Here is a 24,184-nt window from a genome sequence, read left to right as displayed (position 1 = left end):
AAATTTTATTTTTATTTTGTTGTTGGCCCGTGAGAAAAGATTTAACCTACAGTAAAACAGGAACTGGAAAGGCTGCAGATAGATGAATAGAATAGAAAATCCCTTTATTGTTCCTCAGTGGGGAAAGCTAGATGTTACAGCAGCGATGACACTTATTACAGGAGAAAAAAAGGAGAATAAAAAATAAGAAAAATGAATAAACAACAAGAAACATAAATCCTGAATAGATTTAAAAAATGCTGAATATACACCACAAGTAAAGAATACCACTGATGCGTGGTATGATTGTTCTGTATGGATGGTTTTGCTGGGATGACAAGTAGTTCAGTTTTAGAGAGGTTGAGTCTGAGATGGTGGGATTTCATCCATTTTGATATGTCAGAGAGATAGTTTGATATTCGTGCAGAGACGGTGTGGTCGTCCGGTGGAAATGACAGATAGAGTTGGGTGTCGTCTGCATAGCAGTGGTAGGAGAAGCCACGTGATCGAATGATCTCACCCAGTGAGGTGGTGTGTATGGCAAAGAGAAGAGGTCCTAGTACAGAGCCCTGGGGGACTCCTGTGGCAAGATGGTGCACGGTAGAGGATTGTCCAAGCCAAGATACACTGAATGATCATCCTGTGAGGTACGATTCAAACCAGGCTTGTGCTTTCTCTGTGATGCCCATGCTAGAGAGTGTGGACAAAAGGAAGCCATGGTTGACAGTGTCAAATGCAGCCGATAAGTCGAGCAGGATAAGCACGGAGGATTTGCCGTCTGTGAAAAATTGCTGTCTCTTTTTCAAAAAATATTAAGTTTGGCCCGCAACTTCATCCCAGATTTTCATTTCAACCCAGTGTGAATTTGAGTTTGACACCCCTGCTTCACAGGGTTAATGCATGGCCACCCAGCCCCTATCAGCCCCTGTGGCCAGAATATTCCACTTGCAACTTCAGACTGGCTGGCCGTTCTGTTGGGACTTAGAAAAACATTGAGCTGACATACCTGGCGCTGCTTCCATCACGTTTCCTGCATATTTTATATCATGAACACAGCTGATCTGTTTAATCTAGTGATGAACCACTCCTTAAGACACTAACAAAGGCTGAGGAGACATTTTAGCTGTTATAGATGAAGGTGTTTAAAAGACGAACGCACACTGAGGAGATGGGTTTTCTTTTTGTTTCTACAAATGGACACTAGGGGATGCTAAAAGGAAGAAAACGCTGCCCAGTTACCCTTTAAAGCAACTTGTCTTACAAATTCTTGGCTTCTCCTTTGCTTAATCACCCACCAACAAATAGTGGAGACAGGCCGTCATGCTTTTATCTGAGTTTTTGTTAATTAAATATCTCATAGAACACTTGAAATTCTCAGAAAGTCATCATTGTTGGTTAATCTACACCAGATTAATGTATAGAGTCAGTTCAATTTGAGATGGCTGCCATAGCTAAATCCAGACAATCTTAATCTGCACAAATAAGGCCGTAACATGGTCGATTTTACTGATAAAAAGCTTGACTTTGATGTGGTTGTGACCGAAAGTCATTCACACCACATAATCCGAGTTCTAAGAAATCATGTGAAAGATTGTGATGTTGCGTGAGATTGTGTGGAACCTTACTTTCAACATTTGACCAAAGAGATTATAACAGTTTATTGTTTCGCTACACACTATGAGCGTCATATAAAACCATGGTTTGCAAAAATGTTGAATCTCTTCTAGGAATGCTTGGCCTTTCATTTGAGTTTACTTTAGATAAGCTCACTCCAAGTAAAAGAGGTCAGACGGGATGCACATGTAGTGTTTACACTCAGGATCCTCTAAAAACAGGTCACACAGCTGGTTCTGCAAAGACATTTAGGAAATCATTTGGTTAAACTATTAGAATGGTAGAAGAGGCTTTAATAACATTCCTGGTCCAGTAAGTGGGTGAGTTATCTGTCCTTCAGAAAGCAGGATTCATCTGATCTGATCAATAAGTACCAGTGGATATTCAAAATGGAATAAAAGTCTTTCCTTTCCAAGCAAAGTTATGTGTTTTCTTTTTTAATGGATCGCCATGTTTGGTAAAAAACTGACAGATTTAGCATTGATACAATTTAATGCCACATTAAGCTACATGTTAGAGTTGATTGCTGCCAGATTAATTTGTTCCTTCAACAAAACTTTTCTGAGAATACTTTTTCCTCACAGAACAATCTCAAGAGGTAGATTCATTGAAATTATAGCTATAAATTATTAATATGATTTATATTGGGGTTGTTAGGACACTAGAACAGTGAAAAGAAGACACCCGTGAATCCCGTCAGGGTTTCAGCTTGATATACAATTTCTCTTCAGTGTAGTCAAGTGATGAAATGAGCTCATTTTGATGTCTCTACTTATTAGGAATGAGTCATCTTTTGGTCTTGTGTTGCTTGATGGACATGGTATTTATACGCCAGTAACCCATGACCCACATTTTCATTGAATGCATGAATAATTTGCTCTTCAAGCAGATATTTTTTTTTACATTTTCCAAACACAATTAAATTAAAAAAAAACTTTTCACCTGAACACAACCTACCTCAGCAGCTCTCTCTACACCCATCTGGATTTCTGCTCTCATGACCTCAGTTATGAATGTAATAACCCAACAGCTCATGCTACTTAGTCACATTGTCTTCCAGAGGAGGACAAAGACGAAGGCTTGAATCAGACGGTGGGAAAATAGATATGGTAGTTTGATTCGGAGGAGAAAAAATAACTTTCACTTTTTTCTGCCAGTATTTACAGTCTGAACTGCAAAGCTGCTTAGTGGCATGATTCAGTTTCAGTTGGGGGATTTGAATCTGTGCTCGCCCCCACTTCAAGCATCGGAGTGGAGGCGGACAAAGAATGAGATGGAGAGAGAGAGAGAGAGAGAGAGAGAGAGAGAGAGAGAGTGTGTGTGTGTGTGTGTGTGTGTGTGCACGTGCACAAGTGAGTGTGAGATGGTGAGAATCAGAGAAGCACAATCTGGTATGGCTTCATGTGAAAATGACCTACTTCCTGTTAGCTTGCTCTCAAATGGATTGCTGTTTTCTGATGTGTGGAGAAGTGATGGGGGAGGTCCTCTGAGGGGTGTGTTTGTGTGTGTGGAGTGTGGGGGGGGGGGGGGTTAAGTAGGTGGCTTTTGGGACCTTGAGTGGAATAAAATTAACATCATCATAGTGTGTGAAGTATAAATCCTGTGTGCGTGGCGTTTGTTGCATGCACCAACCTCATGTGCAGCTTTAATTACCCCTAAGGTGAGGGTGATGATGGTTGAATATCAAGAGGCAAATATTTAGAGAGGCAGATAACTGCTGATGTTCTCTGTGTGTGTACTCGTCTATTCATCAAAATGATGACCAATGACAACCTTTTTATCTGCAAACTGAAGAGATTAGTAGCAAAGTGAGGGCATTTTGCTGGTCCTCACTTTGGTACAGTGTTACAGAGCTCTACTGGTTAGTTTTAGAGGTATGGTGTGAATGAAGTTTTAGTTTAGGCTAGGGTTAGGGATAGACTGGTTAGGGTTTGAGTTGGGGTTAGGCACAATCCAGTCATTAAATTAAATGGAAGTCAATGACGGTCCTCACATCAAATGCTATACGCGTGTGTGTGTGTGTGTGTGTGTGTGTGTGTGTGTCACATGATTCTAAAAGCCAGCATTAGAAAAGTATTTGTTTTATTAACTACAACTTTTTTTTTGCATCCAGGAAGTGAAACATTTTAGTTTGTACATTTCTTTGTTTTGTGTGTACATCCACACAGTCCTATAATTTAGAAATGTTAAAATGAATATTTTTCTGAAATATTAAAGTGAAAGTCCCATTAGTCATACCACACTGGTGAAATGACATTTTTGCATTTGAGCCATCACCATGGGGAGCTGCAACTTTGTGGTGGTTTAACCCTCGATCCAACCCCTTGAAGCTGAGTTCCATTTTTCAAGCCATTTCAAGCTATTTCTCAAGTATGATCCGACCGGGATTTGGAGCCCAATCTCCCAGTCCCAGGGCGAACACTCTACCCCTAGGCAAATCAGAAAGGAATATATAATAGTGTATATATGTTCCACAACACCATATTTGTGCTAGTCATGTGGTTTTATTTTACTGTGTTCAGCACCATGGGCTTCTGAAAAAGTTGTGGAAGGTGCATTATAAATAAATATGGGACAGCAGTAGCTCAGGAGGTAGAGCGGGTTTGTCAAGTAATCGGAATCATTGCAGGTTCTGACCAGAGAATGCTGCTGTTATGTCCTTGAGCAAGGCCTGCTGATGATGATCGGAGGGACTGGTGGCTTCGGCAGGCCTCTCCTCTGTCAGTGCACCCCAGGGCAGCTGTGGCTACATCGTAGCTCATCCCCACCAGTGTGTGTATGAGTGAATGACTGATTGTGTTATGAAGCGCCTTGGGGGGTAGAACCCTAAGAAGGTACAATACAAATACAGACCATTTACAACAAGTAAAGTGAAATAAACTGAACTGAACTGAAATTCATAGTCAAATACACAAATCTGTTTGAGACTAAAAAACTGTTCTAGACCAGGTTTGTTTGGCATGATCTATTTCCTTTCTGCCAATTTAAAAGCATCAGCCATATCGCTGCACCGAAGGTAAGCATGGCTCAAGTGGTCATGGTGGTGTGACCTGACGTAAACAGTCATTTCAAGCTAAATGGCTGAATTGGAGCCCAAGCTTTATTTTGTTTAACACACACCAAAACCGGAGTCCTGAAAAGCATGACCGACCAGAGGGAAATATGTATATTTGATATTTAGGAGGGGAACTTTCCCTTTAAAGCTCACATAATCGTGCTTTGTGTTTGTAATGACCTTTAGCCACACAAGGCTGATCCCAGTCCTGGCTTGTTTCAGCATCTAAATTCACTCCTGAGCTGCTTGGTGGTCACCCTTTGAAAATAAATAGATACAAGGGCTCAAAAGACATAACATTTTAAAACCAAGCTGAAATAGAAACAGAAGGGTAGTGGTAATCTTTAAATGTTGTGGCTAGGGCTGGGGGTAAACGATTATTTTTAAAACGATTATTCTGACGATTATTTTATCGAATAGTCGACTATTCTAATGACTATTTAGACAATTAATCTAATGATTATTTTTCTATTGCACAGTTAATAAAAACCAAAAAATCTCTAATAAATTCCTCAAAAAAATTGATAAATTGTTACTGTAAGAGAATAAACACTACAGGCCTTCCATTTTGTATAACACTGCTTTTATTGTGTTGTTTGGTTATGTTCTTGTGACGTGTAGAACTTGGGAGTGCAGGCTGCTGCCTGAGAGTTGGTTGGAGAGGGAGTGTCTCCATGCTGCTTTGTTTTGGTCACTTATGTGCGTGAGGCGAGTGGTGTTACGACTCTTCCTGGGGAGTTTGGCTCATGTGCAAAAAAGGAAGGGACAATAACACGGGATTTAAAAGTTAAAATGATGATCAGGTTTATTTACAACTACAAAAAAAACATAAACCTTTCCATCCACAGGTTGGGAATAATAAAACTAATTCTGCCTGTGGGGAATTAAAACAAAAGTACAAATAAGTAGGGATGTCCCACTGGGCAAAGATTACAGGGTTCTGGACAAAAATAAGAATCTCCAAAGGTCCAACTCTAAACTGGGTGGTTAAACCAAACTCAAAGTGATATTTTACACTAAACCGAAAACCCACAACACTCTAAATGTAATAAAAGGGAGATCTACACCACAAAAAAAGATGAACTCTAAACCAAAACGTAACAGCTTATCCAAACGCAAGAAGCTGTTAGCGAAAATGCTAACAGTAGCTTTACCAACGTTATGTTCAAGTTACCAAATTTAAATAAACCAAAAACACCCAGCAGCAATCAGACCAGCACAGAGGAGAGACTGCTACCACCAAAACAGCTCTCCTAATGTCTGAAAGAAGCTCCTTGATGAAGGGAGAAACGCTCCCGGTGATGTTCGGAAGTTGTTGTCCGTTGCCGGGAGACGAAGGCGGGCAAAACAGGAAAGAAATTTAGTAGTGGACGGACATTGTTCCGGGTCTTCGGTATTTGGTGGAGATGTTAGTGAAGGTGGAGAAGAGGGCGAACTAGAGGAAAAACATGCAGATTCCTCTTCTATTTACAAACTCCTGTGGATGCAACAAGTGGGCGCGGTGCGTCGACTACCGGATCTGACGTCGACAAATTTTTAGAATCGAGCCGTCGACGCCATTGAGGCGTCACTACAGCCCTAGTTGTGGCTTTTTTAGCTATAATTTAGAGTCATAATAACATGGCTTTTTCATTGTTTTTTCACGTTTCTTCCCCTTTTCCTCCTCTGATAATTTTAAATTTGAATATTTTCTGAAGCCATACTTTGGTCATTCTTAGACCTGACATAGATTTCAAACGTCATTTACATCATTTACAGTGCAGGAGCCTCGTTTATAAAACTTTGCGTTGAATCCTGACTTAAACTCCACATAAGCCCGGCAAAAATGTACCTGCGTAAAGTCATTTTCCAATCTATAAAGCGTGCTTATCCACAGCTGCATGCAGTTCTTGCTTGATAAATCACACTTAATGCGCTCAGTTGTTTTTAGCTCACATCCTGCCATAAATGGTCAATGCAAAGGACTTTATTAATAACTTTTTAAAGAAAAAAATTTCTCTGCATAAATAAGCCGGTTGATCGGTGGCATTTCACCGGTAACCATGTCAACAGAGACCGAAAATGTTGAGTTTTGTGAAATTGTGTTTGTGAGTGACTTAAGCCTCTTTTATAAAACAATGCCGCCAATTTGCCGCAACGCTGAGCTGGCATCAGGAAGCCTGTTTGTTTATAAGTGGTCAGACCGTGGTGGTAATGTGGCACATTTGTTGCCAAAACATTATGCGATGCCAGTATAATGAGTGTATGGGGCGGTTTCTGCGCTGCCGCAGACTTCCGTTTATGTTAAACATAACTTACTTTTTATTTTGATCGAACCCAGGCTAATTACGTTTTTTTTTAACAAGCTGCTCCTAAAGGTGTCTGTCCCCCACAGTCCCCATGCAGGCTCTGGTGATCTGATATCCAGTTCTAATGGAGAGAAGCTCATGGAGCTCTGCATCACTCTGGTTTGTAGTATCAGCTGATTCTGTTTACAAAGTGAAACTTACTGCCGTGTTTACCTTCATTTTTAATATAGTTGCCGATCGGGGATTGGCAGTAACTCCCCATGGGGTCACGACAAAGACCCCATAATTCAGGTCTGGATATGAAGCAAAACAGGAAGTGACAAAAAATGCAGTTCCACCCTCATCCACTAGGGGCTGGTGTCGGAAGTGAGCAAATCCTCATTGACTCCCATGTTAAAAATACCAATTTCACAGCAGAAATAAAGATGTTTACAGTCTGGTTCCAAAACATGTTTTAGGTTTAATAGATCTAGTTTACATTCATGACAACTCTGATGGGGGTGAATTTTTTTTGTCTCTCTTCTATTTAAGTGTATTAAATGCCTAAAATTCTGAATAATTAATGAGCATCAGACCCTCGTGACTGCAGAGCTAGCTCCGGGGAAAGGCCTCAGCCTGAGCCTCGGCCTTGCCTGAAAACTGTCGCGCGATTTTCAGTCTCTCACATTAGACCATTATTTGTGCCGTTTGTGCGTTCTTTTTGGATATTATTTGTACAATTGTTGGACAAAATGACTTGCTTTGGTATTAATTGTACTAATAGAGTGTCCAAGGAGTCTCCACCTCTTTTTTTTCAGTAAGTAAAATTATATTTATGTATTTATGTCGATGATTTTAGGTAACTGCCGCTCTTGCACTAGCTGAGCTTAGATTTGAACATGTACTGTTTAACCATGACATTGAAATTTAATAGGGTAAAACCCAGTGCATTTAACATAATGCTGCATTTTTAAAAATGTGACATGTGGGTGGAGCTGGATTCCGACTATCGGTATGGTCTCCCTCCCCTCAGCGGCAGTTCGGCGCATCTCTGATCGCAGCGGCTCCTGTCTGCTGCACAGCTGCCGGCTTGTGGAGCTCTCGGGAGACCTCTGTGTTCTACCAGGTTTTACCCAGCGGTCAGCCCGTCGCATCTCTGACTCAGAAGCTCCGGTGTTGTGCACAGTTAGCTCCGGTTGTAGCTAGGTAGCTACCTCCGTTAGCTTAGCTCCCACCTCCACGTTAGCTTTGGGTTAGCTTTTAGCTACATCGCTTCAGTTCAGTGGCTGTCGTTATTTGATCCCAGCCTTACAGCCCCACCCTCAGCTCCACCTCTTTTCCCTTTTATGGAATTGTGTGGGCTTGACGGAACCTTTGACACAGTCAAAATGACGGTGGTGGCCACCTCCCATTTTGGCACAGAAACTTATAATTGGAGCCTATGGACAGGAATTGTCCAGTATATATGTCGATGGTCACGACACAACCAGCTGCCAAGGCGTAATATGCATCTTGCGATCATGGTGGACATGAAAAAGTGGTCAGATTGAGGCCAAGAGGAAGATGGCAATAGTTGATACCATTCTAAACAGCTGCATTATGCTGTTCAGGGATTGCTGAGATGTTCCAGATCCAAGCTCAACGTTTAACGAAAACATTTTAGTAAATCCAAAGGAGCTTTTAGCCTGTAAAATTACATATATTTTTCATCATGTCAAACAAATATCAGCATGCCTGTTGGCTAATTTCCACTGGAACGATGCAGTTTAAGTAAACCGGACAGGTGCACGGTTCACTGTGGTGCAGAGATTTAGTTTATAGTTTATTGCGCTGTTGTGCATCACACAGTTAATTCACTAATAAGTACTATGAAGCCGTACATACGAACATTGTGTGATATCTTTAAAACAATACAGTTTATCTCATTAAGGTTATCATTTTTATTATCCGTTCCGAGACGGGGTTTCTGTGGGGGCTGATGGCTGTGTGTGTGTGTGCCAGCGAGAGTCACTTAAGCCTGTAAAGGTGGCTTAAATTCATCCTTTTACCATCCCACCTGTTGCACTGCCAGTTTCCGTGTGTCCAAAATGTGCTTACACAGGGGTAAGGGTTTGCTTAAAGTGGCACACATGACTTACGCTATTTTCAGACCCTGTTTTGTGTGGAAATAGGATTTATAAACTAGACCCCAGGCTCTCTGGAAAACAAGAGGTTTAGTTTTCTTGTCAATATACTCTAAGCTAATGTGAACTCAGTTCACCTTTTACAAATCAGAGGTAAAAAAAAACTTTTATTTTTCACAATCTAAAACCATTTTTACCTCTTATTGAAGCAGCATTAATGTGATCATTATGCTTCAGAGGGTCATGGTTGAATAAAGTACAGTTTGTAAGCTCAAAGGCTGACGTGTTTCCCCTCAGTGTGAAACCACATGCTGGGTTAAATAACATATGCAGAGGAATAAAAGCTGCAAACAACCTGCTGCTCCAGAACCTCTTTGTCAGGATCTGCTCCTACCCCTCTGACTCTTGGGCCTAGTCCACACGAAACCGGGTTTCTTAAACAACTAATATCCGCCCCTCCAAAAACTTGCATCCACACCACCTCGTTTAAAAAAAAAACTCTGTCCACACGTACCCGGATAAATACGTTGTTAAGGACATGCCAGACCTGTAGGCGGCAGTACTTCCCCGTTCTTAACCTCGTCCTTCGTCTGTGGTCTTCCGCAAGGAGCAGTAATTCCGCTTGCAAAAACAAACAAGCAGAAAGCGCTTGGACAATTGATAAAGCGAGCGCAGCTCTGAAGGCTTCCATGCTGTCAGCTAGTGTAAACACAGGTCGCACACGTGATGTCAGCATTTTTTTGTCGCCGAAAGTGACGTTGTGGACCTTAAAACTCCGGTTTTGTCTGTCCATGCGCAGACACCCAAAACGGAGAAAACGCAGATCTTCACTTTGGCCGGAGTTTTTAAAAAGATCCGTTTTCGTGTGAAAAAACTCCGTTTTCGTGTGGATGACAGGCCAAAACGTAGAAAAATATCTACGTTTTGGCAGATCCCCGGCTACGTGTGGACAGGGCCTTGGTCTCATCTGCCCCTGATTGGATGATTATTGGACTCACCTGCCCCTTGTTATCCTGCCCATGTGTTCCTGATTGTTCCTTGTGTATTTATACTCCTTGTTTGCTCTTGTCCTTTGGCGGGTCATTGTTGGTTTCCACCCCGTTACGTTGTTCCTCTTGTATCATCCCACCTACCATCATTCGTTAAATCCGTTTTATGCTACCTGAGCTGCATTTCTGCCCCCTGGTCCTGCTCCACCACACATGGGTCCACCTCCACCCACACCACATTGTGACACTCTTTGCTGTTTTTGTTTAATTCACACTCTCAAAATGAAATGGCACTTCTGTCTATTAGCACATTAATTTAGGTCAAACGTAAAGTCTTTCTGCATGAGGCCATTGAACAGGTACACACCATCGAGCTTAATCCTGATAATTCTGTTGGCTGCTTGGTGGATGATTTAATTTAATCCATCCTTACTGCCCTGTCCCTTCCTCTCACTCACATCCACTGTTTCATTTCTCCTTTCTCTGTGCTTTCCAGTGCCCGAGGACCTGTCTTTGGAGGAGAGAGTTGAGCTGTCGAACATCCGACGCAGGAAAAAAGAGCTCCTCGATGATATTGAAGTGAGTAACAACATAATTTTTGTTGGAGGGATGTAAAGAAATTCTTTAGTCATAAAAGACTGTTTGGAGGATTAAATCTAGTAGCATGAATTATTCAATTATGCAGAATTATTTTTCTTTGCAGTTATTTTGTTTCATGTGATTTTTGCACACAGCTGCTCTACATCTCCGTACAAAAGCTATAAAAAAACTGATGGCAATATTTTCTTGTCTGCAGCAGCTGAAATTAAATGATAAATGACCCACACTTGTATAGCACTTCTCAGAGTAAGGACTCCAAAGCACTTTACACTACAGTGTTTCATTCATCCATTCACACACACATTCACACACTGATGGTGATGAGCTACGATGTAGCCACAGCTGCCCTGGGGCACACTGACAGAGGCAAGGCTGCAGAGCACGGGTGCCACCGGTCCCTCCGACCACCACCAGCAGGCAAGGTGGGTCAAGTGTCTTGCCCAAGGACACAACAGCAGAATTCTCTGTCCGGAGCCGGGATCGAACCTGCAACCTTCCAATTACTGGACAACCCGCTCAACCTGTTGAGCTACTGCTGCCCCAACAATTAAACTTGTAACATAAAAAATGACTAAATCATAAACTGTCAGAAAACTGTCTATCTGGGTGTTTGTAACTTGCTACTTCAGAGCTTCAGAATATTAACTAAATAAGTGGTTAAATCTTTTATTTTTGCAGCGTCTGAAGTTTGAAATTTCAGAAGTTATGAATGAGATCGAACAGCTAACCTCTGTGGGGGAAAGGTAAGTGTTCACAATATTTATATATATATTTAATAATATTTTTATTCATCCTACAGCTCAAAACAGTGATCAGAATTATTCAGAATATATCCATAGTTTATTATAGTTTTCAGTGGAATGTCAGATTTCCCAGAACCTGTCATATTTACATTTGTTGTTTGCTTTAACAACTCATGGAGCACTGGAAAATATTTAGTTTAGCCTGATGTAACAGAGGTTGAATGATCTAAACCTTTACATTTGCTATTTATCAAGTTGCTGGAGATTGTTTTTGTTTACCCAAAGAAATGGCAAGAAAACGATTTATCACTATCAGACAAAAATAACTCAAATAAATAAAATAAAACTTAATTTTGCAGGATTTCAAGAAAATGTTATCTTAACTAACCTATCTTAAAAAGTAATCTGGCCCCCTTCCCTTAAATGATGAAATAACTGTGATGGACCAAATTTTGTGGAAAGCTGAATTTGGCTCCATCGGCCACAACCAGACCTGATCACTATCAGGCCCATGTAACGTAGACAAGGCCATGTGTTTGTCCACAGCCTGCTTCGTCAACGTGCCAAAGGTTAACTTTCTGCCCAGGACACAGGTTGTGTTGGTCTGACACAAGGAGGAGGTGATAATGAAATATCTCCTGATTTATTTGTCCAAGGTTGCCTCACAAGGCATCTTTACAAGAGACAAGACTTTTATCCAACTCCCTTTTAATAAAAATATCTTATTCTTGCTCATAAAATTATTTCTTTATTTTACAGGTTAATAACAATTACATTAAACAATGAATGTGTTGTCTAAAGTGATTTAATAATGCCTTGACTGCTTCAAATTAATGAATGAATCAACATAACTGTTTACTCTGAAAATAATGCTTTGTTTTAGATCTTAAATACACCAAATGGGTATACTTGTTGAATTTAATAATGATTTATTATCAGTATATTTACATATTAATATTACCATATTGATAAATGACTGTTTAACATAATTATTTCATATTAAGTGAAATAGGCCTGCTCTAAGTGTATGAGGAATGAGTAATGTCTGAGGACTCTTGGTTAATGCCCATTTTACACTTGTTAGTATCTGATTTGTCTAAATATATAAACAACAATTAATTAAAAGGGGTAACACTTATGGTAAAATATAGTTAGGCCAGACTGGGTCAGTAGCATATGAACCATCCTTTACAAGTTCAGATTTTCTTTGCAAAACTGCAAAACTCCATCAGAGGAGCAACTCTTGAGACGTGAAACATCTCACCAGCAGACCCGGAGATTATCTCTGACAAGCTGATGCTGATTCAGAAGAATACGGCCTTTAAAATCCAGAAATACTGCTCGCTTGCCGAGAAGACTTTGTGGCCAGTAGGATCGCAGAGAAGCCTCATCACACGAATATCGTACTCCACACCTGGTGTTGGATGGTTTTACTAATTTGATAATTTGTTAAACCTAAGTAAACATTCAGCCAGACTTAAGCCGAGCGTACACTGTGCAACTTCACTTTTTTGAGCCGATTTTCCACTCGTGCAAGAATCCACAAGATCGGGGCGAGTTTTGCGCTGAGCGTCGTGTAGTATACAGGGGGTTACGAGAGGCAATTAACACCACGTGACCAGCTACTGATCAGCAATCGTGAGCTCGCACAGACTTCTGGAGTGTTTGATATTTTGCTCGTTCCTCGTGAGGGTTGAAGCGGCGCAGCGAGCGGCTGCGACCCAAAAAGTACCAAAACCGCTCATGGCGCATGCGCAATCATGCATCAACACCGCTCACCCGCTATTTCCCTAATAACACACGTTTTTCGTTTTTATTTCTAAACGTTTTTTTTTGTCGTGTTCATGTCAAATTAAAGTGATCACAAAACACAGATTTACTTTCTTTATTTTGTTTTCCTCATCCAACCCCCATAAATCCCTGTGTGTCCTCCTGCAGCACTCCCGAAGGACAACAGGCAAAATAAGACAAAAAAGTCTGATGTGTTGTGTAAAAACTGCTATTTTTAGCATATTTTTAGGTCCGATGTGTTGCTACCAGACGTACAGTGTGAGCAGCCAGGTCGCATCCAAGAACTGGGTCATACAGTGTGAGCACATGACTCGTGAGATCTGCCCTGCGAGGAAGTCGTACAGTTTGAGCTGAAGCTGAGTGCTACGAGTGAAAAAGTTGCACAGTGTCCGCCCAGCTTAACTTTACAAGCCAGACATCACAATTTTCTAAGACACTTAATTAGGTTTTTAACACAATATCTAAGCTCATATTCCATCATTGCTCATTCAGTGTCTCAGTTGATATCACCATAACTCGTCGTCGTCTTCCTCCGCTTATCCGGGTCCGGGTCGCGGGGGCAGCATCCCAACTAGGGAGCTCCAGACCGTCACTGCAGATGCTGAACCAATCCGCCTGTCGATCTCCCGATCCCTCCTACCCTCACTCGTGAACAAGACCCCGAGATACTTAAACTCCTCCACTTGAGGTAGGACCTCTCCCCCGACCCGGAGTTGGCAAGCCACCCTTTTCCGGCCGAGAACCATGGTCTCAGATTTGGAGGTGCTGATCCTCATCCCAGCCGCTTCACACTCGGTCGCGGACCTACCCAGCAAGAGCTGAAGGTCAGAACTGGATGAAGCTAGGAGGACCACATCGTCTGTAAAAAGCAGAGACGAGATTCTCCTGCCACCAAACTCAACACACTCCACACCACGGCTGTGCCTAGAAATTCTGTCCATAAAGGTAATGAACAGAACCGGTGACAAAGGGCAGCCCTGGCGGAGTCCAACCCTCACCGGGAACAGGTCCGACTTACTACCGGCTATGTGGACCAGACTCACCCTCCCCTGGTAAAGGGACTGAATGGCCCTTAACAGAAAGCCACCCACCCCATACTCCTGGAGCGTCCCCCACAGGGTGCCCCTGGGGACACGGTCATAAGCCTTCTCCAAATCCACAAAACACATGTGGATTAGTTGGGCAAACTCCCATGCCCCCTCCCATGCCCCCTCCTTGCAAGGGTATAGAGCTGGTCCACAGTTCCACGGCTAGGACAAAACCACATTGCTCCTCCTCAATATGAGATTCAACTATCGATCGGACCCTCCTCTCCAGTACCTTGGAGTAGACCTTTCCAGGGAGGCTGAGGAGTGTGATTCCCCTATAGTTGGAACACACCCTCAGGTCACCCTTCTTAAAGATGGGGACCACCACCCTGGTCTGTCACTCCACAGGAACTGCCCCCAATGACCACGTAATGTTGCAGAGACGTGTTAACCACAACAGCCGTACAGCATCCATAGCCTTGAGATACCCAGGAAGAATTTCTTCTGCCCCCGGGGCTCTGCCGCTGTGTAGTTGTTTGACTACCTCAGCAACTTCTGCCCCCGAGATTGGACAGTCCATCCCCAGGTCTCCCGGCTCTGGTTCCTCCTCGGAATGCGAGTAGTTGGGATCGAGGAGCTCCTCAAAGTATTCCTTCTACCGTCCGACTATAGCCCCAGTTGACGTCAGCAGCTCCCCATCCTCACTGTAAACAGTGTGAGCGAGTTGCTGCCTTCCTCTCCTGAGGCGCTGGACAGTTTGCCAGAACCTCTTTGGAGCCATTCGATAGTCTTTCTCCATGGCCTCACCAAACTCCTCCCACGCCCGAGATTTTGCCTTGGCAACTGCCACTGCTGCACCCCGCTTGGCTATCTGGTACCTGTCTGCTGCCTCCGGAGACCAACAGACCAGCCACGCCCTGTAGGCCTCCTTCTTCAGCCTGACGGCTCCCCGAACCTCTGGTGCCCACCAGCAGGTACGGGGGTTGCCACCACGACTGGCACTGGCCACCTTGCGGCCACAGCTAGCAACAGCCGCCTCAACAATTGCAGAGTGGAACAAGGTCCACTCGGAGTCAATGTCCCCCACTGCTCTCGGGACGCGGTCAAAGCTCTGCCGGAGGTGGGAGTTGAAGACCGTCTTGACAGGTTCTTCTGCCAGGCGTTCCCAGCAGACCCTCACTATGCGTTTGGGTCTGCCAGGTCTACGCGGCATCTTCCCCTGCCATCTGATCCAACTCACCACCAGGTGGTGATCAGTTGACAGCTACGGGTGTCCAAAATATACAGCCGCAGGTCAGATGATACGACTACAAAGTCTATCATCGACCTGCGACCTAGGCTGCCCTGGTACCAAGTGTACCGATGGGCATCCTTATGTTCGAACATGGTGTTCGTTATGGCCAAACTGCGGCTTGCACAGAAGTCCAATAACGAAACACCACTCGAGTTCAGATCAGGCGGGCCGTTCCTCCCAGTCACACCCCTCCAGGTCAAGCTGTCATTGCCCACGTGAGCATTGAAGTCCCCCAGCAGGACAATGGAGTCCCCTGATGGAGCAATATCTAGCACTCGTCCCAGGGACTCCAAAAAGGGTGGGTACTCTGAACTGATATTTGGCCCATAAGCCCAAACAACAGTCAGGACCCATTCCCCGACCCGAAGGCTCAGGGAAGCTACCCTCTCGTTCCCCGGGGTAAACCCCAACACACAGGCAGAGAGTCTTGGGGCTAACAAAAAGCCAACCCCAGCCCTCCGCCTCTCTCCCGGAGCAACTCCAGCAAAGGAGAGTGTCCACCCCCTCTCAAGGACTTCAGTTCCAGAGCCAATGCTATGTGTCGAGGTGAGTCCAACTATATCTAGCCAGTACCACTCAACCTCTGCCACAAGCTCCTGCTCCTTTCCCGCCAGAGAGGTGACGTTCCATGCCCCAAAAACCAGTTTCCTTGTTTGGGGATCGGACCACCAAGGCTCCCGCCTCGATCTGCCACCCGATCCACACTGCACCGGACCCTTCATGTTCCTCCTCCTCATCATTTATAATCATTTGTTCTGCATCATCATAGTAGTAGAAATATAGTAATAAATTGATTTTCATAAACTATATTTTTGTCTTCGTGTCAAATTATTTTAAAGTGGTGATTCCCTGGAATACCCAAATTACCTGGTGTCATCATCAATCGAATAATAAAGGTTCAATAATATTGATAATCCATATTTTTATGGAGTATTACATTTTATTAAATATCTTTATTCTCTAGTCACTATTTGAAATTTTTATTAAATTTTTTTTTTCGTTCTTTAGACCTAAAGGGAATTTTCCACCATGGTGGACAATAAAGTTCTATTCTATTCTATTCTATTCTATTCTATTAAAAGTAACCACTTTTGAAATGTTACACCCGTGAGTTAAATAAATCACTTCAATTGAACCTGTCTGACAACATGAAATAGGTAAAAATGTCTCAAAAAGCAGGACATCGTGCACCATTCTAAAGAAACTAGAGATGCTCGAAATTGGCTTTTTTTTTTTTACTTATATCAGATATACTGATATTGTCTGACTCTTAATTTTCGATAGCGATATAAACCGATATCGATGTGTGCTGTTTCCTCACTCATAAAAAAAAGAAACTAACACATTTTAGGTTACTAACATCACATATCTCCAATCATGCATGCTTACATTTTAAACATTAAATTGAAACAGCAGATTCTCATTCCTCTATAGCACGACACTAAGATGTGTATATTAGTAATGTGTTTTTTTCTGTATATTGCAGTTACAATGATAAGACATTTAGAAAGATTTTCAGATAAGAAAAACAAGCATTGTGTAAAGATTCTTGTTTTTGTTTTATTTACTAGTTGTGAGGCTAGCATGCATTCACTACACAGGGCTAATTTCTGCTTCACAAGATATGTCATATTAACAAATTCATCTAAAAAGCTTTACCTCAGATCTGTCATATTTAGACATTTTGAGAGCGAGGAGAAGTTGTTGAAGAGTCTGATGTGTTATATGTGTATGGCATGTTAATGATGTGTCATTAAAAGGCCAAAAACTGATACCGAATTGTTCCAATATTGAATTTCAATGCTGATATCAACCGCTATCAGTGGTAGACTGATAATATTGGACATTCCTAAAAGGAACTCAAGAAGGAGATTAAACAAAAAGAAATAGATGGGGCAAAATAGTTTCCATTGAAGAGAAAACCTAAAAAAACCTCACATTAAAAAAAAATCATCTTGACGATCCCTGAGACTTTGAGACAATATTCTGTTGACCAACAAGGAAAACAGAGAAGTTTATGGAAAGTGTGTGTTGTTGCATCAGGTGTAAGACTAACACTGGATTTCAGATAAATAACCTTATACCAACTGTCAGACATGGTGGTGGTAATGTTATGGTCTGGGGCTGCTTTGCTGCTTCAGGACCTAGACCACTTGCTGATGGAACCTTGATGGTCTGACCTTTGACCTTGAACAGGCTGTTCATGCTGGGACTCATTACCAGTTATCACAAACACATTATTGCATTTACTTCCACCAAGACAATTACCATCAGCTATTAGGTTTATGGGCCAAATAGTTTTCCACATAAACCCGGGTTGATTTAAAGGCTTTGTTCTCTTCAAAGATGAAGTCACGATTTGCAAATTTAGTTTAGAATTTAGTCTTTTTTTTTGTCTGATATTGAAAGTTGTTTTCTGTTCTGAAACATGTAATGGGATATTCCATCCCAAAGTAAAATTTGTTCTTTTGCCATTTTCTCCAGAGTTAGATAAGTGGGTAATAGCATTTTGTAACCAGATTTATATTAGCTTTAGCTTAGCATAAACAATGTAAGGCAATGGTAACAACTAGCACAGTTGTAAGCTGTCGCTGCAAGGCACAAGATCAAGACGCAGCAGCGTGACATCTGGCAGATATTGTCACTTCCGAGTTTAGCTTAGGACATTTACATTTCACCCTGATGACAGGAGATGGTGAGCTTTACGGCCGCTCTGTTGTGTCCTTGTGCCTTGCAGCAGCGCTTTACGTGGTACCAAGTCAAAATCGGCTTCTGTAATTTCTCTGGGTTTGTTATTATTTTATTAGGAAATTAGGATTATTTTTTATTAATTTTCTTGACTTTCGTATGAAATGCTAGTTGTTACCATTCACTTACATTGTTTATAATAAGCTAAAGCTAATAGAATACTGCTGGACTAGGAGAATGACAGGGCTGGTCACAAAATAGTTTTGCTCACATATCTAACTCTGGAGAAAATGGCAACGGAGTAAAATTTGCTTTGGGTGGAATATCCCTTTAAGTGAGGCAAAAAGCTCAAGCATGAGTTTTAAAGAAGATAAGTACATTGTATGATGCATAGAGAGCAATATATAGTTTCATATTTTTCTAAATAAACAGTTGGACCCATTATTTCCTCCTTGTTAGTTTTTTTACACATTAAGCCACTTAAGCTGTGGGCCTCACACCTGTCATTTTGTGTTAATCATTGATCGTTTGAAGAGTGAAGTGGAACAGGCTCCAACTGATTGTTAACCAAACAGTTTGCATTCACAGGCTTTGTGTGATTGGCTGCTGAGGTGGAGTGATGTCTCAGGTGTGCAGCTGGCAATGGGTACTCCGGTTTTTTAGTTACAGGGGAGTTGGCTGAGACAAAAAGGTGGAGATTTCCCTGTGGGGGGTGCATTCAGAGTGTGCAGAGTATTAAAACAGGAAATAATATTCCTTTAGATGACACCTGGAAGGGTTCAGCTGAAGGATAAAGATGTGCTTCTGCAGTATGCATACATACTTTGTTGCAGAATCACCTTTAATGTGTTTTCAGTTTTCAGCACCAACCTTCTGCAAACCTGGTCTTTATTTGATGAAGTGGTAAAATAAACAGTGTTAGAAATGCTTCACAAATTGACCTACAAAGCAAGCACAGCAGCCTGGAGCCTACACCACGCCCAGCTGACGTGTGACAGATGCTTCTAATTTGGTGTTTTCATTGTACTTACAGCAAAACTTCACAAAGAAACAAACAGATCGCCATGGGAAGGAAGAAGTTCAATATGGACCCAAAAAAGGTCAGGCCAGATGCTGAAGTGTCTGAATAAATAAAACTACCGATGTTCATATTGCTTTTTCAATTAAACTCCAAAATGGCTCCAAATATCTCTAACAAAGAGCTAATGGAAGAGGGATGTCTCAACAGGGAATCCAGTTCCTCTTGGAGAATGATCTTCTTCAGAACACACCAGAAGACATTGCACAGTTTCTCTACAAAGGCGAAGGGCTCAACAAAACCGTCATTGGGGACTACTTAGGCGAACGGTGAGCTCCCAGACCGCCCTCTGTTTTCTGTCTGCTCTCTCTCTCTCAGATCGGCATTGCCTGAGCCCAGAGTTGAGCTACAGGAAGTAATTCGTCTGGATTTATGAAGCGGTGCACCACCCGACAGGAGTTGGTGCCTCTAGAACAGGGGTGTCAAATTTGCGGCCCGCGGGCCAGATCCGGCCCGCAAGCGGGTTAAATCCGCCCCGCGAGATGGTTGTGTAAACTTTATTTTCATACTTTACAATGTAGAGTGAAAATAAACTTATCTTTGTGAGCAAGTTTTCTCTGTAATGAGTATAAATAAAACAAAGCTGCGCTCAAGGCTCACACAAGAACTTGAATCACATCCTGAAGTTGGCCGCCACTCAGGATGTGACTTCTGATATTGATTTGCTGGTGAAGCTAAAAGATGTAAAGTAAAATGAGTCGAATATATTTTAAGTGCTGCATGAAACTGATCTAGCCATGTGATCTGTAAGCTCTGAATCACTAAGGAATGTATTTTTAATTGATTTATTAATTTTTATTTATTTCAAATTTTCAAGTACACTTCAGGTGTTGTACTTGTACTATTTTGGATACACTGTCCTCAGGCTCCAGCTTTGTTTTATATTGATTGTATTAAAACAAAGAAAACAATCTGAAGTTGTTTTTAATTTACCGGTCCGGCCCACTTGGGACTAGATTTCCCTCAATGTGGCCCCTGAGCTAAAATGAGTTTGACACCCCTGCTCTAGAATAACTGAGAGGACATGCAGTTTTTATTGAGCGGAGGTTAAAACTGGGACTGTCTAAACAGGAACAAAGTGCTGCAGCAGCATCACTCCCATTACTGTCTCTTTTCTTAACAGAAATGTTGTGTAAATATTTAAATGTTACACGTGTTCCTGCTTCTCTCCAGGGATGACTTTAACATCAAGGTCCTCCAGGCCTTTGTGGAGCTTCATGAGTTTGCAGACCTCAACCTTGTTCAAGCCTTAAGGTCAGAGATGGGAGAAATAATATGAAAATAATGGTTGTTTCTATGGTTACAGTGAGGATTAGTCTAGACCGGGGGTCTGAACCTGGAGCCACGTGGACCTCCATGATGGCTAGAAATGACAAAAACTAACTTTTTTCATTGAACAATTGTCTTGTATTTCCACAACAGAAAGACACTAAAAGTAATCAGTTTAGATGAACTTGATTTTTTTACATGATTTCCACAAATATCAACATTCTATAGATGTTGACGTAATTATAGTAACAGAAATGTAGATTTTCAAAAAATGACAGCAAATCTTTTAAAAGTAGACAATTATTGAATTCAAAAGATTTGTGGCTTTGATCTCAAGAGTTCTATTTTCTCATAACTTTCTAAGAAATCTGAGAAACGATTGAGCTTTTACTTTCCAGCGGTCCTGATTCTTCTCTGCAGATATGTATCAACAATCATAAATAGTCCCTTTTCGAAAGGTCCTGTAAAAGTCCCAATAACCACGAATAGTACAATCAAAACTCCACTCAAGAGTCATAACTCTGTATGTCTGTATAAAGTCTGGATTTAATCACTTTTAACGTGTGTATGCTGGTAGAAGGTGGGGATGGTGGGGAAGTCTGGCTTGTTATCAACACAGGCAAGGGGGTCCGCTTGGAAAAAAAATTGGGATCCACTGGCCTAGTGGACCCGGAGGGCAGGGTTGTGACAGTGAGTGTAACAGACTGCTAACCCCGTCCCCAGTTCCACTTGAAATATGACTATTTCCTAAAAGCTGCTACTTTTTCCCTCTAAAACATTTCATAATAACTAGAGGACTTACAGCTGGGGGGTTGTGTAGAAGGAATTAAATGGATATGACACCCAAGATTGAAATTTTGTCGACTGGCATATTTCCCAGTGTTAGGTAAGTGGGAAAGAACATTTTGTAACCAGCCCAGCCTCTCCTGACCAGGCTGTTCTCCTTTAGCTTTAGCTTAGCATAAAACACAGTAAGTGAATGGATCCAACTAGCAATGTGAGTAAAAAAGGCCTGAAAATCACTCAGTAGTGATCCTAATTCTGCTTGGTAACCTAAATAATCAGACTGACTGCAAGTGAAAATGATTAGTAGCATAACCCTGGTTTCACACTGCAAGCATCAGCGGAACGGAACGGCAGCGAAGCGGCACCGCTTCAAATAGAATCCAATTATAATCTATGGAGTGTTTCAAACCAGCCGTGACTCGGCAATTTCCAGGCGCGTCCCAGAAGCAGCATGCCGCGCCGCTAAAGGTAGGATCAAGCTCTATTTTTTCCGCGAGCCGCTTCTGGGACACATCAATTTCCGCAGTACACATAGTGCGAGACAGGAAACCACACGGTTTCAGTGTAAAATCCCCGTTTATTTTCAAAATAAAATGCAACGTTGCGATGTTATATATAACTTACGTCAGTACGTGTGACCGAACGTCTTTGTTTACCACCAGTTTCTTTCGAGAAGTGCAGCGGTGTGATTCCTCACGGAGGTTGTGATCTCTCGATGAGGAAGGTGTCGGAAATCTCGAGGGGTTTTAGAATCTCGCGGGTACAGCGAGGAAGCCGTGCCGCGGCCAAGACTCTCCCAGTGTGAAACAGACCGCTTTGAAGTTCGCGAGTGAGCCGCTTCGCTGCTGTTCCGTTCCGCTGATGCTTGCATTGTAAAACTGGGGTAAAGGAACCACAGGCACCATTTTAGACTTGGGACTACTTTATGACAAAGCACAGCTGTAAGCCTCCACTGGCAGTGCCAATGCCACCTGCTTCTGCAAAAACAGATGATGCACCTATAAAAGCTTTAGTTTTTATAGCAATCGTGTTATGACCACAACGTTTCCCAGATGAACTCAAAAATCTGATGTGTTTTCAAAACAAGAATTTTAGTTGAGCTTAAATGAATGACTTTTAGATCTGTAACGTACCAAGTGGTCAAATTTTTACCTACAAATTGACCACAAGATAACCTTTCATTTGCAGGCATAAGCCCAACTTCTGTTCGTTCCCAAATCCTAAACAAGACTGCCCCAGCTCTAGCTACTGCAAGAAGACCAAACATTCTCACTCAAGGCCTCATGCAGACTCCTGCATTTTCACCCTGAGGAAAAGTCATCTAGAATTATGAATAACTTTGTAGCTCATAAGTTGGAATTTATGTGTTGAATGAACAAGATGTTTAAATCAAATGTAGAATAATTTGTGCTTAAATCAATGAATTTTAAATGAATATTGTTCGTGCAAAGATCCATTTCAGATCTTATCTACACCAGAACAGTATGTGTTTGATTTAACAAGTTAATTATCAATATCTGCACTCATACACATTGTAATAAGATACTTATTAATGTTAATATTCACTTCACATAAGTGTTTTTAAAACACTCATTCTCACATCAAAATCCAGAAGAGGTTTTATAGGGATAAAAGTACAGAATCTCAAGAATAAACGAGTAGGTTTAGGGCGTCTGCTCGTGACTCATATGCAGACATTTATTTATTCAAAGGAAGGTCAAAATACGTTCATTTTAAACAAATCACTAACACATTCTCAAAGCCAACATCCCAGCTAAGAACAACAATGTGTAATAATGTGGACACTTCTCACAAATGTATAAAGTATTAATCTGGAGGTACAAGCTGAAGGATTCATCATAGATGCCATCATAACACCGTGACAAACGAATGTTTCCTTATTTGTTGTTTTATTATTTCAAAAAGAGCAAAATCATTTTAATTGACTGTCAGTGAAAATGTTTTCCTCAACCATTTAATTATTTTGTCTTTTTTAGATACTCACTTATCATCAGATAAAAAACATCTGAAATGAACATAAAACACACTAATATTATTTTTAATGTAATATCTGAGGCATATAGTGGAGTTTTTAGTTGGCGCTGAAACATTTGGGGTGTTTTATTTTACACTTTGCACCAATAGTTCCTGACGTGCCGTTAAATTTCTTCTCTTTGCTGCTGCAGGCAGTTTCTGTGGAGCTTCAGACTTCCCGGTGAAGCCCAGAAGATTGATCGCATGATGGAGGCGTTTGCCTCCAGGTACTGCCAGTGCAATCCTGGAGTCTTCCAGTCCACAGGTACACACACACACACACACACACACACACACACACACACACACACACACACACACACACACACACACACACACACACACACACACACACACACACACACACACACACCCACCCACCCACCCACCCACACACACACACACACACACACACACACACACACACACACACACACACACACACACACACACACACACACACACACACACACACACACACACACACACACACACACACACACACACACACACACACACTGCAGCTGTGTATTGATTCTTTCCAAACAAATAACTTGTGTCAGAGAGACCTCGGACTCAGCTCCTCACCGTCTTCTCTCAGTGTGAAGTAAATGTTTCGGTGCGACAATAAGAGTTTTTCCTTAAAGATCATCAAAGTTTGTTTACTTTGTATCTTTGGCTGAACTGCCCTCCACCTGAGCTTTGTGACCAGCGATACTGGGTCAGCAGCAGCTGTTAGTCCAGTCATGGCCGTGCTTGGCGGGCTGCACCCGTGTTCGGTGAGGATGAGAAAGCTGGTGACGCCTCTGCTCATGAATAAATTGTAAATAGCCTGTTTTTGATATG

General features: G+C 42.0%; 1 protein-coding gene across 3 annotated transcripts in view; it reads left to right on the top strand.

Annotated features, from left to right (window-relative positions):
• Window positions 1–24,184, top strand: part of LOC107376516 (cytohesin-3) — an 88,524-nt gene that overhangs the window by 50,593 nt on the left and 13,747 nt on the right. For 2 of the 3 annotated variants that reach the window (XM_015945642.3, XM_015945641.3), the window contains 6 exons: window positions 10,524–10,606; window positions 11,306–11,370; window positions 19,205–19,271; window positions 19,400–19,518; window positions 20,423–20,503; window positions 23,491–23,603. In XM_015945642.3, coding sequence (XP_015801128.1) covers window positions 10,524–10,606; window positions 11,306–11,370; window positions 19,205–19,271; window positions 19,400–19,518; window positions 20,423–20,503; window positions 23,491–23,603 — 528 coding nt within the window. Of the gene's footprint in view, window positions 1–10,523; window positions 10,607–11,305; window positions 11,371–19,203; window positions 19,272–19,399; window positions 19,519–20,422; window positions 20,504–23,490; window positions 23,604–24,184 lie in introns of all 3 variants that reach the window. The other variant, XM_070542740.1, reaches the window with a different exon arrangement.

Source organism: Nothobranchius furzeri, chromosome 12, assembly GCF_043380555.1.
Source record: "Nothobranchius furzeri strain GRZ-AD chromosome 12, NfurGRZ-RIMD1, whole genome shotgun sequence".
Classification (NCBI taxonomy): domain Eukaryota; kingdom Metazoa; phylum Chordata; class Actinopteri; order Cyprinodontiformes; family Nothobranchiidae; genus Nothobranchius; species Nothobranchius furzeri.
This window is presented reverse-complemented; position numbering and strand designations above follow the sequence as displayed.